This window comes from Salmo trutta, chromosome 17 (assembly GCF_901001165.1).
Source record: "Salmo trutta chromosome 17, fSalTru1.1, whole genome shotgun sequence".
Taxonomy (NCBI): domain Eukaryota; kingdom Metazoa; phylum Chordata; class Actinopteri; order Salmoniformes; family Salmonidae; genus Salmo; species Salmo trutta.
The window spans coordinates 42,938,399-42,953,933 of NC_042973.1; the positions used below are offsets into that span (position 1 = coordinate 42,938,399).

The 15,535-nt window shown below is 42.5% G+C and overlaps 2 protein-coding genes across 2 annotated transcripts; one reads left to right on the top strand and one right to left on the bottom strand.

The window, feature by feature from the left end:
- The first annotated feature begins 156 nt into the window (after positions 1 to 156).
- On the top strand, positions 157 to 4,432 carry LOC115152226 (acylglycerol kinase, mitochondrial-like). Its single transcript, XM_029696860.1, has 14 exons — positions 157 to 432; positions 670 to 709; positions 816 to 895; positions 1,050 to 1,125; positions 1,231 to 1,356; positions 1,728 to 1,822; positions 1,979 to 2,048; positions 2,181 to 2,260; positions 2,422 to 2,479; positions 2,572 to 2,719; positions 3,000 to 3,097; positions 3,185 to 3,255; positions 3,369 to 3,453; positions 3,630 to 4,432. Exons 1-14 carry the CDS (start codon positions 323 to 325, stop codon positions 3,762 to 3,764), a joined length of 1,272 nt encoding a protein of 423 aa, XP_029552720.1. The 5' UTR covers positions 157 to 322; the 3' UTR covers positions 3,765 to 4,432.
- A 5,183-nt stretch (positions 4,433 to 9,615) lies between these two features.
- On the bottom strand, positions 9,616 to 11,201 carry LOC115151368 (protein LCHN-like; the record flags this gene model as incomplete). The annotated part of the gene is given in 7 exon segments (XM_029695281.1): positions 9,616 to 9,698; positions 9,701 to 9,810; positions 9,913 to 9,981; positions 10,075 to 10,225; positions 10,323 to 10,454; positions 10,601 to 10,737; positions 11,146 to 11,201. Coding segments are annotated over 7 exon segments (738 nt in total), but the record flags the coding sequence as incomplete, so codon positions are not given.
- Positions 11,202 to 15,535: the final 4,334 nt, after the last annotated feature.

A 15,535-nucleotide genomic window follows, 5' to 3' on the forward strand; every position in this document is an offset into this window, starting at 1 on the left:
AAACTAAGCACTGAAGTTAATAAATTGTGTTCCATGCTCAATTCGAATTTCTACATTTCCTCATTTTTGTTTATGTTGGTATGTGACGGGAGAACAAATTTCCTAAAATGAAACTCAAAATGAAGAGGAACTTATACTAAGAGTTTTTGTTTCATACGACTATTAAGACAGCTGCACCCACGTGTAACATACGAGATGGTTTTGACAGCGATGGAAAAATGACCGCTGTGGTAGGATGTATTTTAGGACAGTGTTCGTGATGCTTACACAGATGATAAAAAGCCTTTTATAAATGACAATTTGATAGTGACGATAAGATAAAATGGCTCGGGTTGTGAAGGTGTTTGGGACTCTGCGGAATCATTGGAAGAAGTCCACAGTGGCTGCGTGTGCTCTGTCATACGGTGGACACTGGCTGTATGGTAAACACTGGTGTGTAGCGTTTTCTTTCAAAGTTAATGGAATGGTTGTTAGATCAAGTACAGATCATCACTAGCATGAATATCATTGAGCACATACACACGAATTGGTATCTATTGAGAAATCATCAGCCATCAAGGTCTCACAGAACGGTTCTTATGATTGAAATACAACAACATTGAATAACATGAGGATGTATTGTAATCAGTTGTTTTCTTCGTCAATAATTTGTTATCGATTTATTTACAGTGATAATCTGCTGCGAAAAGAAGCTTGTGTGGTGGCCAGGGTGAGACATTGCTTATTCTGTAGCTACGTTTTTCTGCTTTCAAGGATTATGCACCTGCATTTACTGTATTCCACTCTAATGCCCCAAAATCCATTCTCAATTGCAGGAATATGGACGTCAGCAGATTTCACCACAGGAGCAGCTGAGGAAAGCCACTGTCATCCTAAACCCAGCAGCTTGTAGTGGGTAAGTAAGAGATAACAGTCATGTTCCCTAAAGTCAAGCAAAGAGAATAAGCAAGAGGTCCAGCTTATTGCACCACATCCATTTTCCATTTCTACTGTAATTTATGTTTGACTAATATGTCTTGCTGTTCTCTTGCTCTTCCCTCTGGTCATAGGAAAGCCAACAGTTTATTTGAGAAGAATGCTGCCCCTATATTACACCTGGCTGGTGTGGAGGTGACACTAGTAAAGGTATAATTTTCTTTCCGTGTGCAATCGTTGTTTCTGTACACTTCTTAGCCTTTATAGTCTATAGTTCTACATAGTGTAATACCATATGTGTCTTCTCTCTTGCAGACAGACTATGAGGGCCAGGCGAAGAAATTGATGGAGCTGATGGAGCAAACAGACATGCTGATTGTAGCTGGAGGGGATGGCACTCTACAAGAGGTTATCACTGGTCTGCTGCGGAGGGCTGATCAAGTAAGTTGTGTATTATCATTGTATTAACCTGTAACAAGCTCCTTTATGTTGCGCAATACCATCTCAGCTTAGCTGTCTCTTACTCTTTTGGGCGGCAGGTAGCCTAGTGGTTAGAGCATTGGACTTGTAATTGAAAGGTTGCAAGATCGAATCCCCGAGCTGACAAGGTAAAAATCTGTCGTTCTGCCCCTGAACAAGGCAGTTAACCCAGTTAACCCCTTTATTTAACTAGGCAAGTCAGTTAAGAACAAATTCTTGTTCCTAGACAGTCATTGAAAATAAGAATTTGTTCTTAACTGACTTGCCTAGTTAAATAAAGGTCAAATAAATAAAAAAACTACTCTGTACTGGTTTGTTTCTCTCTAATATAGGAGTCATTCAGTAAAACCCCCATAGGATTCATCCCACTGGGTTCCCACAATTCCCTGAGTGAGAGTCTGCACATCCTCAGTGACAATCAGGTGAAGTAAGTATCCCACTGAAACATGTCACACTCTCATTCAGATGCAAACAAAACACATGCTGTCTCTCACTGAGAATGTATACTGTGCATAATCTCCTCCTTGATTTATCTAAAATATCCTCCAATCTTTTTGTCATTCATATCCCCTCTTGTTTTCAGACACATCACATCGGCGACACTGTCCATCTTGCAAGGAGAAACGGTACCTCTGGATGTGCTGCAGATCAAGGTGAGACCAGCAGGGTCTGGTGTTTAGGGAGGGGTTAAGATCTTTATTACATTTAATCGCCATTTAATAACTGTAACTGCATTGAGAGGAAGAGAAGGACATTGTATTGGGTTTCTGGGTTTATGTATCAAGGGAGAGAAAGACCAGCCAGTGTTTGCCCTGATTGGTCTACGGTGGGGGGCCTTCAGAGATGTGGCTGCCACCATCAAAAAGTAAGATCCCTTCATAGCTTGTGATTAACAAGTTTCCATATTGTTATTTTCCCCAAGTCCCATGTAAAGTAATGGAAACATTTATGTGCAAAACATTATAGTAATAGAAAAGTTGTTTCTCCTTTTAAAAATAAATGTCTTACACTGTTGTTTTCTCTTAGATATTGGTACCTTGGCCCCTTGAAGACAAAAGCAGCTCATTGGTTTAGTACATTACGGGTGAGAGCACGACTGTTTTAATTCCGTGTCCATGGACCTCAATTGTTCCTCGATGCATTTGTGTCATGCTGTCTTTTCCCATCCCTCCCCAGGAGTGGCCCCAGGTTCGTGAGGCCTCTGTGTCCTACCTGGCACCCACCCTTCGCCCCCCTGACCTGCCCGAACAGAAGCCCCAGCGCCCCCACCTAATGTACCGAATCGCCCACAGACTGAAAAATTACTGGTACCCACCTATTCCAGGTAACATTGTCTGTGTGTTGATGTGTTTGTCAGTCTGGAAATAAGACTGCACTTCGTCATTTTAAATGTCCTTGTGCATCTTCTGTTTCACAAAACATGAATGGCATTGGTTTTGTGTTTATTAATTATTTATTTGCCCCAAAGAAAACAGGTGATGGACAACAATACAGATAAAAACAAATAATAAAACATTTTTAAAAAGTGTTCAGGTGTGGTTGGAATGAAAATAACACCACAAAAAAACTATATACAATACAAAAAGTACAAAATGTTTGTGCAGAGCCTCCAAAAGTGGAGGAGCCAGAGAGATGGAATGAGAGGATGTTGTCTACTTTGGAGCTGTCGATCCACACCCAGAACAAAAACCCTGTCCAGGCGGTCAGTAAAAAAATAAATAACTATACTATAGCTGCTACTACAACAGACTCAGGATGTTAAAACTGTGTTCCCTTGTTTGTCCCTCAGCGTACAGACGACTCCCTGCTGGTGTGTGTGGAGCCAGACTCCTTCAGTGTGGGAGAGTTCATCACTGTTGGGTGAGCGGTTGTGGAGATATACTTTGTCACATTATCAATGTAATACCTGACTAAAATAAAATGGTTATTCATGTAGCATGTGTGTCAAGGCTGTTGCATTTTCTGCATTGCAGAGAGAAAAAAATGGAGGATGCAACTGCATTCACAAGAAAATCACTGAAACTGGAGGCCAGTGCATGTCAACTCAATCTGCCCGAGGTCAGCTGTCTTAGTCCTATAAACGTCATAGACAACATGCATTACATTCTTGTAGTTTAGATCATTATAACCCTTAAACAAATGAAATATATTCTTGTAAAATGTGTTCTTGTTTGTGTGTGCGTCCTTCTGCTCCATGACCTCTGACCTCTCCCTACTCGTATCCCCTGCCACAGGAAGGCGCTGGCTTCTACAACATTGACAATGAGGAGTACGAGGCCATGTCAGTGGAGGTGACGCTGTTGCCACGGAAACTGCACTTCTTCTGCAGCGCAGAGCGCAGAGAGCAGCTCCTCACACAGGTCCAGTGAGGGAAGCACTGTGATGACAACACATGCAGCAGACAGAGGAATAGGGAGGAGGATCAAAGGGCCAGCACCTGGGGTGTATTCATTACGTCTTGCAATGGAAACCATTTAAGAACCAAACGGAAGCAAACAGAATGAAACGTGGTGGAATCTATCTAAAATATTTTCAGTTTGGTTTTGCAACAGACTGTGTTTTGCAATCGATGTAATGAATACACCCCTGGGTTGTATTCAGTTGGCACCAAACGGACTGAAACGGGGAGGGTCTATCTTCACTTTTCCAATAAACGCTTGTTTTCCGTTGTAAAATGTTTTGCTACGGTATGCCCTAATACGACCCTGTATTGTACTTCTACCTCAACCTGGGAGTATGTCTGCTCTACTTGCCTCCTTACTCTCACTAAACAGCAATAAAACAGAGCCGGACCAATGTGGAACCGTCTACAGTGAGGTTTCATTGTTACTAAAATTGAAATGTTCAGTTGGAATGGTTATGGTCATAATTATGGACGATGACTATGATGCATTAACAAGGACCAAACATTTTGTTGCTATTTCTGAACTCAGCCTGTATAAGTCTGCCCTGCGGGAGTATTGGTGTAACTGACTAGTTTACTACTGTATATTCTCATCATGTGTATCGCTATTAAATAATTCAGTTATGATGTCCACTGTGTTCTATTGCCTTTTAATACCAATTGGAATAAAGTCTTTAGAGATGTGCAGAGAGACTGTCTGCCATGTACAGTACTCTGATAAAATGAGATACATTGGCATGAGAATCACTCTCCATTGGCAACACTATCACAAATACAATCCAACAAGCATCAGAGAAAACAAATGTTTTGTGTTTACAATGGAAGTACTGTATAATGTCACTGGCTTGGAAACCAGTGGCTCATGCGATCAAGTTACTAAATGTGTATTCGTCACTGAAGTCTCTTTCCATGTTTTACAGTAGTATAGGTTCTGGATATAGCTGTGTAGTTGGCTGTTGTTGGGAGTATAGGTTTACGTTACAGTTGCTGTGATCAAGGCTATATAAGTTAACGCTCTTGTTGCATATTAGTGCTGAAGTACAACAGATTATGCTTTCTTTTGACATTCAGTGCGGTGGCATACTGTTCAAATAAATTCCAAATAGCCAATGCTGGTACAGGTCTGTGAACAAATTCCACAAAGAAAGCGTTTGATACAATTCCGTTAGTGTCGTGTACTCTCTACTTCATAGACATGATACACCTGTAAAACAAATGGTAGCATGCCCAGGATGTGCTGAAATGTACAAGGTGGAACAGGTCAAAACAAACAGAGCAAAGAAAATGGGCCAAGTCACCATGGGTGTGAAGAACTGTACATTTAATCATACTAGCACTAGTATCAGTAGTGTCAATTAACACGTAGCTGGAAGTCGTTAAATTGAAAAACTTTTCCCCATGCCTCTTTCCAGTCAAAATAAGCCTGTGGTCTGGATTGAGTGCTTGTCCTCAACACTAAAAAATGACCCACTAATTAGGCTTTATAACAAAACTGTCCCTAGTAAAACCTCAATGAGCATTGCCACTATTGCCGACACTTACCGACCAGTCGAACCCAATGGAAGCAGTGTGCAGTCTTCATCAACACTATTTTATGAGTCATTGAGCAATGACTTAAGCCATTCATTTAATGAACAGTCTGTCTCCCAGCACTATTTGAACAAAATAACTTCATCTCCAGGGCCTGTATTCAAAAAGGGTCTCAGAGTAGGAGTGCTGATCTAGGATCAAGTCCCCCTGTCCATGTAATCTTACTCAGTATGATCTAAAAAGTAAAAAACTGACCCTATATCAGCGCTCCTATCCATATATATTTTTATCCACACAATGCGGAACCATAGTGTGAGGGCTAAAGAAGACCCTCTGCCAAAACAGATGGGGTCTGACTGTCTGCCCAGAGAGGAGGGTATATCCCACTATCATGCTTGGGGTTGACATCACCAGAGAACTAAGAATACAAAGGAGTCTTTGTTACAGTGACGGGGCACAGCTTGCAGCTGACTAGCTCCAACATGAAAATAACACTAGAGTTGTATCTGCACTCATAGCCACCTGTGGATTTAATTACATCTGCAACAAATCTCATTTGAATCAAACTAAAACTCAAGTACACAGCTAGTTTCTCCACTTGAGAAGCACCAGCTCACTCCGAGACAGACAGACTTTTACATCACTGACTGTACCTTTTCTCTGCTGGCAGAACATTGGACTGTTAAATCAGCACACAAATAAGTGTACACATAATCATGTGGTCATCAAACACGAGTCCAGAGGTTGCGGTGTGGTGCAGCATTCATGATCAGATAGTGTCATAGAATCACATGCATTTAAGTCTCCCAGGTTGACCATTTTAAGCATCAAATGAAAAAGCTCTGACGAAGGCCGTGAGGTCGATACCTAAAGCTGATTAAAGAGCAGTGATACTATCAAGAGCAGTGTGAGGGTTCCTTCTTTTTTCTCATCTTATCCAACTGTTACCATGCACCTGCAAAAAAAGATAGCTCAGATGTGTGAGTGACTTTTGAATTTTAAACATCAAATTAAGAAACTTGATAAAACAATTCACAACACATTATCCAGAAGTCACATTTCAAAATAAAAACATGTTCAATGTGATCATGGAACAAGTAAGCCCTTTAAGTCACTGCCCAGCAAACCGGGAACATTCCTAGACCATTAGCTAAGATTCCCATTAAGTTATAGTTAGGGTTTTATCTAACATTCCTAAACCATTAGCTAAGATTCCCATTAAGATATAGTTAGGGTTTTATCTAACATTCCTAAACCATTAGCTAAGATTCCCATTAAGTTATAGTTAGGGTTTTATCTAACATTCCTAAACCATTAGCTAAGATTCCCAGTAAGTTATAGTTAGGATTTTATCTAACATTCCAAGACCATTAGCTAAGATTCCCATTAAGATATAGTTAGGGGTTTATCTAACATTCCTAGACCATTAGCTAAGATTCCCATTAAGTCATAGTTAGGGTTTTATCTAATATTAGGATGACAACATCCACATTTTTTATATATTTTTTGAAAATGTTTTAAATTAAATATCCTTGGAATGTTCTAACGTTCGCTAACATTTTGTGCACATCTGTAACAACCAACACAGAACATTACCTAAATGTTCTCATTAGGTTTCCAGGTTAAGAACAGACAAAATGTGTTCTGGAATGTTCTTGCAACATCAGGAGAATGTTTTATTCAAACATTGTCTAATCATCAGCACAACTGTACCATTTTTGTGTTATCCTGTTAGGGCTAGGGGGCAGTATTTACACGGCCGGATAAAAAACGTACCCGATTTAATCTGGTTATTACTACTGCCCAGAAACTAGAATATGCATATAATTATTGGCTTTGGATAGAAAACACCCTAAAGTTTCTAAAACTGTTTGAATGGTGTCTGTGAGTATAACAGAACTCATATGGCAGGCAAAAACCTGAGAAGATTCCTTACAGGAAGTGGCCTGTGTGACAAGTTCTTGTTCTTCTTGACTCTCTTTATTGAAAACTGAGGATCTTTGCTGTAACGTGACACTTCCTACGGCTCCCATAGGCTCTCAGAACCCGGGAAAAAGCTGAATGATGTAATTCCAGCCCCTGGCTGAAAAACATTAACGCCTTTGGTAAGTGGTCTATCAGAGGACAATCAGACTGAGGCGCGTGCACGAGGCGACATCATGTTTTTATTTTCTCTCTCTTTGAACGTAAACACGCTTTCCCGGTCGGAATATTATCGCTTTTTTACGAGAAAAATGGCATAAAAATTGATTTTAAACAGCGGTTGACATGCTTCGAAGTACGGTAATGGAATATTTAGATTTTTTTTGTCACGAAATGCGTCGTGCGCGTCACCCTTCTTTACACTTCGGATAGTGTCTTGAACGCACGAACAAAACAGAGGATATTTGAACATAACTATGGATTATTTTTAACCAAACCAACATTTGTTATTGAAGTAGAAGTCCTGGGAGTGCATTCTGACGAAGAACAGCAAAGGTAATAACATTTTTCTTATAGTAAATCTAACTTTGGTGAGGGCTAAACTTGGTGGGTGTCTAAATAGCTAGCCCTGTGATGCCGGGCTATCTACTTAGAATATTGCAAAATGTGCTTTCACCGAAAAGCTATTTTAAAATCGGACATAGCGAGTGCATAGGGGAGTTCTGTATCTATAATTCTTAAAATAATTATTATGTTTTTTGTGAACGTTTATCGTGAGTAATTTAGTAAATTCACCGGAAGTTTGCGGGGGGTATGCTAGTTCTGAACGTCACATGCTAATGTAAAAAGCTGGTTTTTGATATAAATATGAACTTGATTGAACAAAACATGCATGTACTGTATAACATAATGTCCTAGGTGTGTCATCTGATGAAGATCATCAAAGGTTAGTGCTGCATTTAGCTGTGGTTTGGGTTTATGTGACATTATATGCTAGCTTGAAAAATGGGTGTCTGATTATTTCTGGCTGGGTACTCTGCTGACATAATCTAATGTTTTGTGTTCGTTGTAAAGCCTTTTTGAAATCGGACAGTGTGGTTAGATTAACGAGAGTCTTGTCTTTAAAATGGTGTAAAATAGTCATATGTTTGAGAAATTGAAGTAATAGCATTTCTAAGGTATTTGAATAACGCGCCACAGGATTCCACTGGCTGTTACGTAGGTGGGACGATTTCGTCCCACCGACCCTAGAGAGGTTATGAAAATATTTGCCGCAACCTAACGAATGTTCTGGGAACTTTCACAGAACCAATTTTGGTTTGCTGGGTGAGTCTGCCATGTGAGTGTCAGCCTTAGACCAGGGTCAGACAAACAGGTGCAGACTCTACTGAAATGTTACAGCATTTAACAAATATTCCTTTCATCTCCGCTCCATAAGAAATACCTCCTTGGACGAGGGCATGATTTCAAATAAATACATCCTGCATGATACATCTTTCCCTTTTAATGTGCATGATTAGCTGACATCATGAAAAAACAGTATTCCTATTTGACCAAAAGAGGTTTTCATGTTTATGTGACTCAGATTCATCGGAATAAGCTTTCTTGATTATTGAAATTTGACAAATACGCAAAAATACAGAAAAAAATGATTGATCAACTTCAGCATGAAATGTTCAGAGGAAAACAGAGAGTGAAAACCATGTGATCTTTACTCTCAGTTCTAGCAGACCTGGTGCAGAATTTTGGGGAAACAAAGTCATGGTAAAGTGACAATCACATTCATATTTTGTAACACAACATACATGGTTAGGCAGAATCCTCTGTAAAGATTTAAGAAAAAAGGGCTTGGTGCCATGGCAGAATTTTATTTCCATGGAGTTTTAATGAAGATTCCAAGTGGGAGGAACAATGAATGATCCAACTCCACACTGGATACTAGATCCGTGGTTCTGTCGGTCAGCAGTGCTCCATAGTATTGGGAGCAGCACAAACGAGGCACATTGATCAATGGTTCCACCTCCAGTGACTAGGCCTGGTGATCCAAGCAGAGATCCAGGTCAGAAGAGAACCGATTCCAAGCGAACAGACAAACAAGACAAGTGCTTGTTGAATATGGAACGGACTGTCGCCAGACAGCACTGCAGAGTCCAGGCAGTGCCTATCATCTATCATTGCGGCCCAGTTTACTAGGTGAGCTGTCACTGAGTGAACACTGGCCATAGACAGCTATATCCCAGGGCCGGGCGAGAGATCGAGAGAGAGAGAGACCTGCAGGCCTTTGACTGGGCAGGACGCCAGGGAAGGAAGAGAAGGAGGCAGTGTCTTCAGAGGACCAAGAGAGAACAGGCCACAGCCAGAGCTCAGGGGCAGCAGGGGTTATCGATGACCAGCATAACGTCAATGCCATAGACCTCCAGCAGGTCTTCCAGGAATGTGCGATCTGCCTGGGGTCCAGTCCCATGGCTCTCACGTGCTCTGCAGCCAGGGTGTGGTCCGCACTCGCCTCCACCTCCGATAGAGTCTGGAAGATACGGTTATTCTGCTCCATGAAAAACCTATTGGAGAGAACAGAGGACATTCTGTAAGAATGTTTGATGAAGACTCCAGACTATTCTTAGTTAACTAGAAAAGATATAATGTAATGTAAACACACTCACAGGATAAAGAGGTCCTCCTCATTTGATGTGCAGTCTCCATCTACCTCCTGAGTGTAACGTAGCATTTGCCTGAAAAGACCATAACACCATCCTCATCATCATCGTCGTCGTCATCATCATCACTTCAAAATGTCTGCCACCATTTATCAGGGTCCTGTGTACCTTTGTTCGCTCAGTTTCCTATACTTCTCCCGGTCGGCCCCGTTCAGCCGGAGCAGTGGCTGCAGGCTATCTCTGTGTGTCTTCACATTCTGGTTATCAACGTATACGTCATACAGCTCCTTCTTCACCTCAAATATCTTCTCGGTGGTGCCTTAAGACACAACGAGACGTTGCTTTCACCTTACCATACACACACCATGGTTCGTACATATTTACGTTTATCAATCAGAGCTTAAGGTCACACTAACAGGCCACATATGACATCTCTGTCGCCAGGGCAGCGATGTCTGCCACATTGACGTAGAAGAAGGGGCGGAACTCAGGCACAGACACACCTATCCCAGGTATAGAGACGTTGGACAGGCAGCAACAACAGTACACTATGTGAGGAGTACAAAAGAAACTACATCGACCAAGAGCACACAATGACAAAGACAGTAAACACAAACTGTAATGAGAGCTGAAAAACAAATATGTGGGGATTTGTACTAGTGTGTGTGCGTGTGTTTCAGCTGCATCATCTCACCCCTGTAGCACACAACACCAACAGGCGGTGGGGAAAACAGGAGGATGCGTTTTCGGAGCAGGGCAAACTTCCACAGCACCATGATCTGCTCCCCAAAGAAGCGGATGAACTGGGACATGCAGCCGGCCGGGTGGGTGGGTGATCTGGAGGGGGCAGAGAGGGATGGACAGAATGCTAACTTCTGCCCAAAATCTCTCCTTGACATCAGAAGTCTGATTTACATGCACATAACTCAAGTTATGACATATCTCAAAATGCACAAACGCACCTAAACCAATCATTGAATTGCCAATTATCCACAATCAACAACCGCACACGGGGCGGCAGTGGTTAGAGCGTTGGACTAGTAACTGAAGGTTGTTAGATCAAATCCCCAAGCTGACAAGGTAAAAATCTGTTGTTCTGCACCTGAACAGCGCAGTTAACACACTGTTCCTAGGCTGTCATTGTAAATAAGAATTTGTTCTTAACTGACTTGCCTTGTTAAATAAAAAAATAAAAAACAGTAAGATCAATGATCTAAGTTCAAGTGGACATCAGTCCTGACCTTCATCTCTGGGTGCATGCAGCGGTTGATGGCTGGGACCCAGTAGTGGGTTGGACAGACATTGACCAGTCAGTTCCCGGCTGGGTGCAGCAAGGTCCCCCTGCTCAAGAATACATATACATGCCTGTCTGAAGTTTGCCAATGAACATCTGAATGACTCAGAGGACAACTGGTGAAAGTGTTGTGGTCAGATGAGACCAAAATGGAGCTCTTTGACATCAACTCAACTCGCCGTGTTTGGAGGAGGAGGAATGCTGCCTATGACCCCAAGAACACCATCTCCACCGTCAAACATGGAGGTGGAAACATTATGCTTTAGGGGTGTTTTTCTGCTAAGGGGACAGGACAACTTCACCGCATCAAAGGGACGATGGACGGGGCCATGTACCGTCAAATCTTGGTTGAGGACCTCCTTCCCTCAGCCAGGGCACTGAAAATGGGTCTTGGATGGGTATTCCAGCATGACAATGACCCAAAACACACGGCCAAGGCAACAAAGGAGTGGCTCAAGAAGAAGCACATTAAGGTCCTGGAGTGGCCTAGCCAGTCTCCAGACCTTAATCCCATAGAAAATCTGTGGAGGGAGCTGAAGGTTCGAGTTGCCAAATGTCAGCCTCGAAATCTTAATGACTTGGAGAAGATCTGCAAAGAGGAGTGGGACAAAATCCCTGAGATGTGTGCAAACCTGGTGGCCAACTACAAGAAACGTCTGACCTCTGTGATTGCCAACAAGGGTTTTGCCACCAATGACTAATGACTAAGTCATGTTTTGCAGAGGGGTCAAATACTTATTTACCTCATTAAAATACAAATCTTTTTATAACATTTTTGACATTTATTCTGTCTGTCACTGTTCAAATAAACCTACTATTAAAATTATAGACTGATCATGTCTTTGTAAGTGGGCAAACGTACAAAATCAGCAGGGGATCAAATACTTTTTCCCCCCACTGTATATACAGTAGCTCTACGGGTAATAAAGAATGGCTTGACAGAAAGGAATCTCATGGAGTATCAAAGGAAGAGAGCGATGGCGAGAAGAACGTTTAAGACAGCGAAAAGGGAGGCGTGGCGGGAATTTTGCTCCACTATAGAGGGACTGAAATGTTGAAATATTTGTAAAAATGTATGGGAAAGGGTAAAAATTCTGGAATTCCAGTGTTGGTAGAAAGAAACGTTACAACTATATAATGTAAAGAAAATGTGTTGGGAGGAGTGGGGTGATACCTGGGTGGAAATGTACGTACGGTGGTGTTGCCGTTTGTAAAACCAGGTGAATAATATTTAGGTAAATACTTTGGAAATATATAAAAAAAATTGTAATACATTTGCATAAATTTCAAAAAACCTAAAACCTGTTTTTGCTTTGTCATTATGTGTAGATTGATGAGGGAAAAAATCCTATTTAATCAATTTTAGAATAAGGCTGTAACCTAACAAAATGTGGAAAAAGTAAATACTGAATACTTTCCGAATGTACTGTATGCTGATTATGGGGCTGTATGGAAGAGTGGTGGGAATGTAAAATATGTGATGAGGAAGATGCAAGAAGCTGTGGAAGATTGGTCTCTAACATAGGGGTTTAGGATGTCTGTGGCCAAGTCCTGCTTTATGGTGTTTTCTAGGAGGAAGGTGTGAGGGAACATTTTATTGTCTGAAGAGAAAGCCTTGAATTGTACACAGCATCTCCTCTCACTCCCTCTTGGTTCATGCAGGTGACTGTGACCTCCTCTTCAGACCAATTGGCAGTACGCCCAGAACATTGCTCTGGGAGCCAAAAATAGTATCTCAGTTTCAAGGTCCCAGCTTGGAGAGAAGAAGCCTTGTGAAGTGTCAGTCAGTCATATGCAGGAACCGACGTGAATTATGAATAATGTAAATCATGCTTATATGACTTGTTTGTGTAGCATCAAGCTTGGATTGAGTTTGTGAACCTCTCTGGTCGTGATAAAGAGGGATTCATTTAATACTGACTTCAGGTGTTCCTGGTGTTGAATTTCCACCAGGTTCAAGATGTTAGGCTGCAAATATATAGTCAGGATATAGGTAGGGTGTCTGAGTTTAAGTATTTAGGTATGTGGTTTGATGAGAGGCTTACGTGGAAGAGACATGTTGAGTATATTAAGTGTAGGAAGGTGCTGAACCCCACGAGGGCAGTGGCAGGATATGATTGGAGGTCAGATAGACAAACACTGTTGTATATGTATCAGGCATTGATCAGGTCATCTTTGGATTATGGGTGCTTTGTATATGGATCCACTGCCAAAACGGTACTACAGCGCCTGGATAGGATACAGTCAAGGGCCCTGAGATTGTGTGTGGGTGCCTTCAGGACGACACCTGCTGAGGCATTGCAGGTGGATAGTGGGGAACTGCCACTGAGGACAAGGAAAGACAAACTTGCATTAGTGTACTGGGCGAGGTTGAAAGGGAGTTCAGAAGGACATCCTGCGGTAAGAGCAGCTGGGGAATGCTGGAAGCGAGGAGTGGGTAAGCAGAGGGCGTATGGGTGGACAATTGGGCAGAAAGTGGTAGAATATGGACTGGGGAGAGAGAGAGAGATAGTGCTGGCAATTGCATTGGGGAATGTTCCTCCGTGGCTGTTTACGAAACCAAGTGTAGATGTGGATATGATTGAGGGTAGGAGAGAATGGGGTGAGGACGTGAGACAGTGTGTGGAGAGATATATAGATAATCGGTATTATTCCATTTTTAGGATATATACAGTTGGTTCAAAGGTACCATCAGTCAGTGCTAGGGTGGGGGCAGGGGTGTATATCCCAGATTTCAATGTCAGCGGTTAACTGATTATGTGTCAGTGTATGCAGCTGAGTGGATGGCCATGATTATAGGTTTGAGATGGGTGGAGGAGGTGAAACCACTCGGAGTGGTGACCTGCTCTGATTCGGCTGCAGTGTTGAGTAGTGTGAAGACGGGCAGGTCGGATAGGGGAGACTTGTTTGTGGAGATGACGTTGCTTTTAATGGAATTGGAGAGAATGCTGTCCAAGTCAGCTCTACCCAGTTTCAGCACCAAGAAATGATGCAGTCCGACGGCCATGCGCTTCACCATTTCTACTGACCCCGCCCAGTGCCGCCGCATGCTCTGTCAACGTGAACCCCTTCACCCCCGACACGGTCCGCAGGAACAGAGAGCACTACAAGAGGAAGAATCGGAGGAGTGACGACGATGATGACTGTGGACACAGGTAACCCAACTAAGGGCTCTGTTGTGATTGTGAAATATATTATTTTCTGCATTTGGTGCTTGTTTAATGGCCTTGCCACCATGTGCTATCTGAATATCTAGAGTGTTAAGAGACTGAGTGGGTTTTTCTATGTGATATTATCACCATCTTCTCTTTTAGAATGAAACCAAGCCATACGTCACCTGAAGCATTTCTCCCGTCCAAGGTACATCTATTTATGCTCAATGAACAGTTGGTGCTGGAGTTGTAGACAAACTCATGGAAAACAGAAAGGAGAACGCCGTACACTACTGCTCAGGCTCCCAGGTGATTTTATTTATAACAACATTTTAACCCTTAGGTCTTCATCAGGCATCCATTTCCCAGTTGGGGGTGGAAGGTCCTATACATAGGGGCAGTACTCAGTGACATCACTTCCTGAAACAGGAGGTAAAAATACACTGCTCAAAAAAATAAAGGGAACACTAAAATAACACATCCTAGATCTGAATGAAAGAAATAATCTTATTAAATACTTTTTTCTTTACATAGTTGAATGTGCTGACAACAAAATCACACAAAAATAATCAATGGAAATCCAATTTATCAACCCATGGAGGTCTGGATTTGGAGTCACACTCAAAATTAAAGTGGAAAACCACACTACAGGCTGATCCAACTTTGATGTAATGTCCTTAAAACAAGTCAAAATGAGGCTCAGTAGTGTGTGTGGCCTCCACGTGCCTGTATGACCTCCCTACAACACCTGGGCATGTTCCTGATGAGGTGGCGGATGGTCTCCTGAGGGATCTCCTCCCAGACCTGGACTAAAGCATCCGCCAACTCCTGGACAGTCTGTGGTGCAACGTGGCGTTGGTGGATGGAGCGAGACATGATGTCCCAGATGTGCTCAATTGGATTCAGGTCTGGGGAACGGGCGAGCTAGTCCATAGCATCAATGCCTTCCTCTTGCAGGAACTGCTGACACACTCCAGCCACATGAGGTCTAGCATTGTCTTGCATTAGGAGGAACCCAGGGCCAACCGCACCAGCATATGGTCTCACAAGGGGTCTGAGGATCTCATCTCGGTACCTAATGGCAGTCAGGCTACCTCTGGCGAGCACATGGAGGGCTGTGCGGCCCCCCAAAGAAATGCCCCCCCACACCATGACTGACCCACCACCAAACCGGTCATGCTGG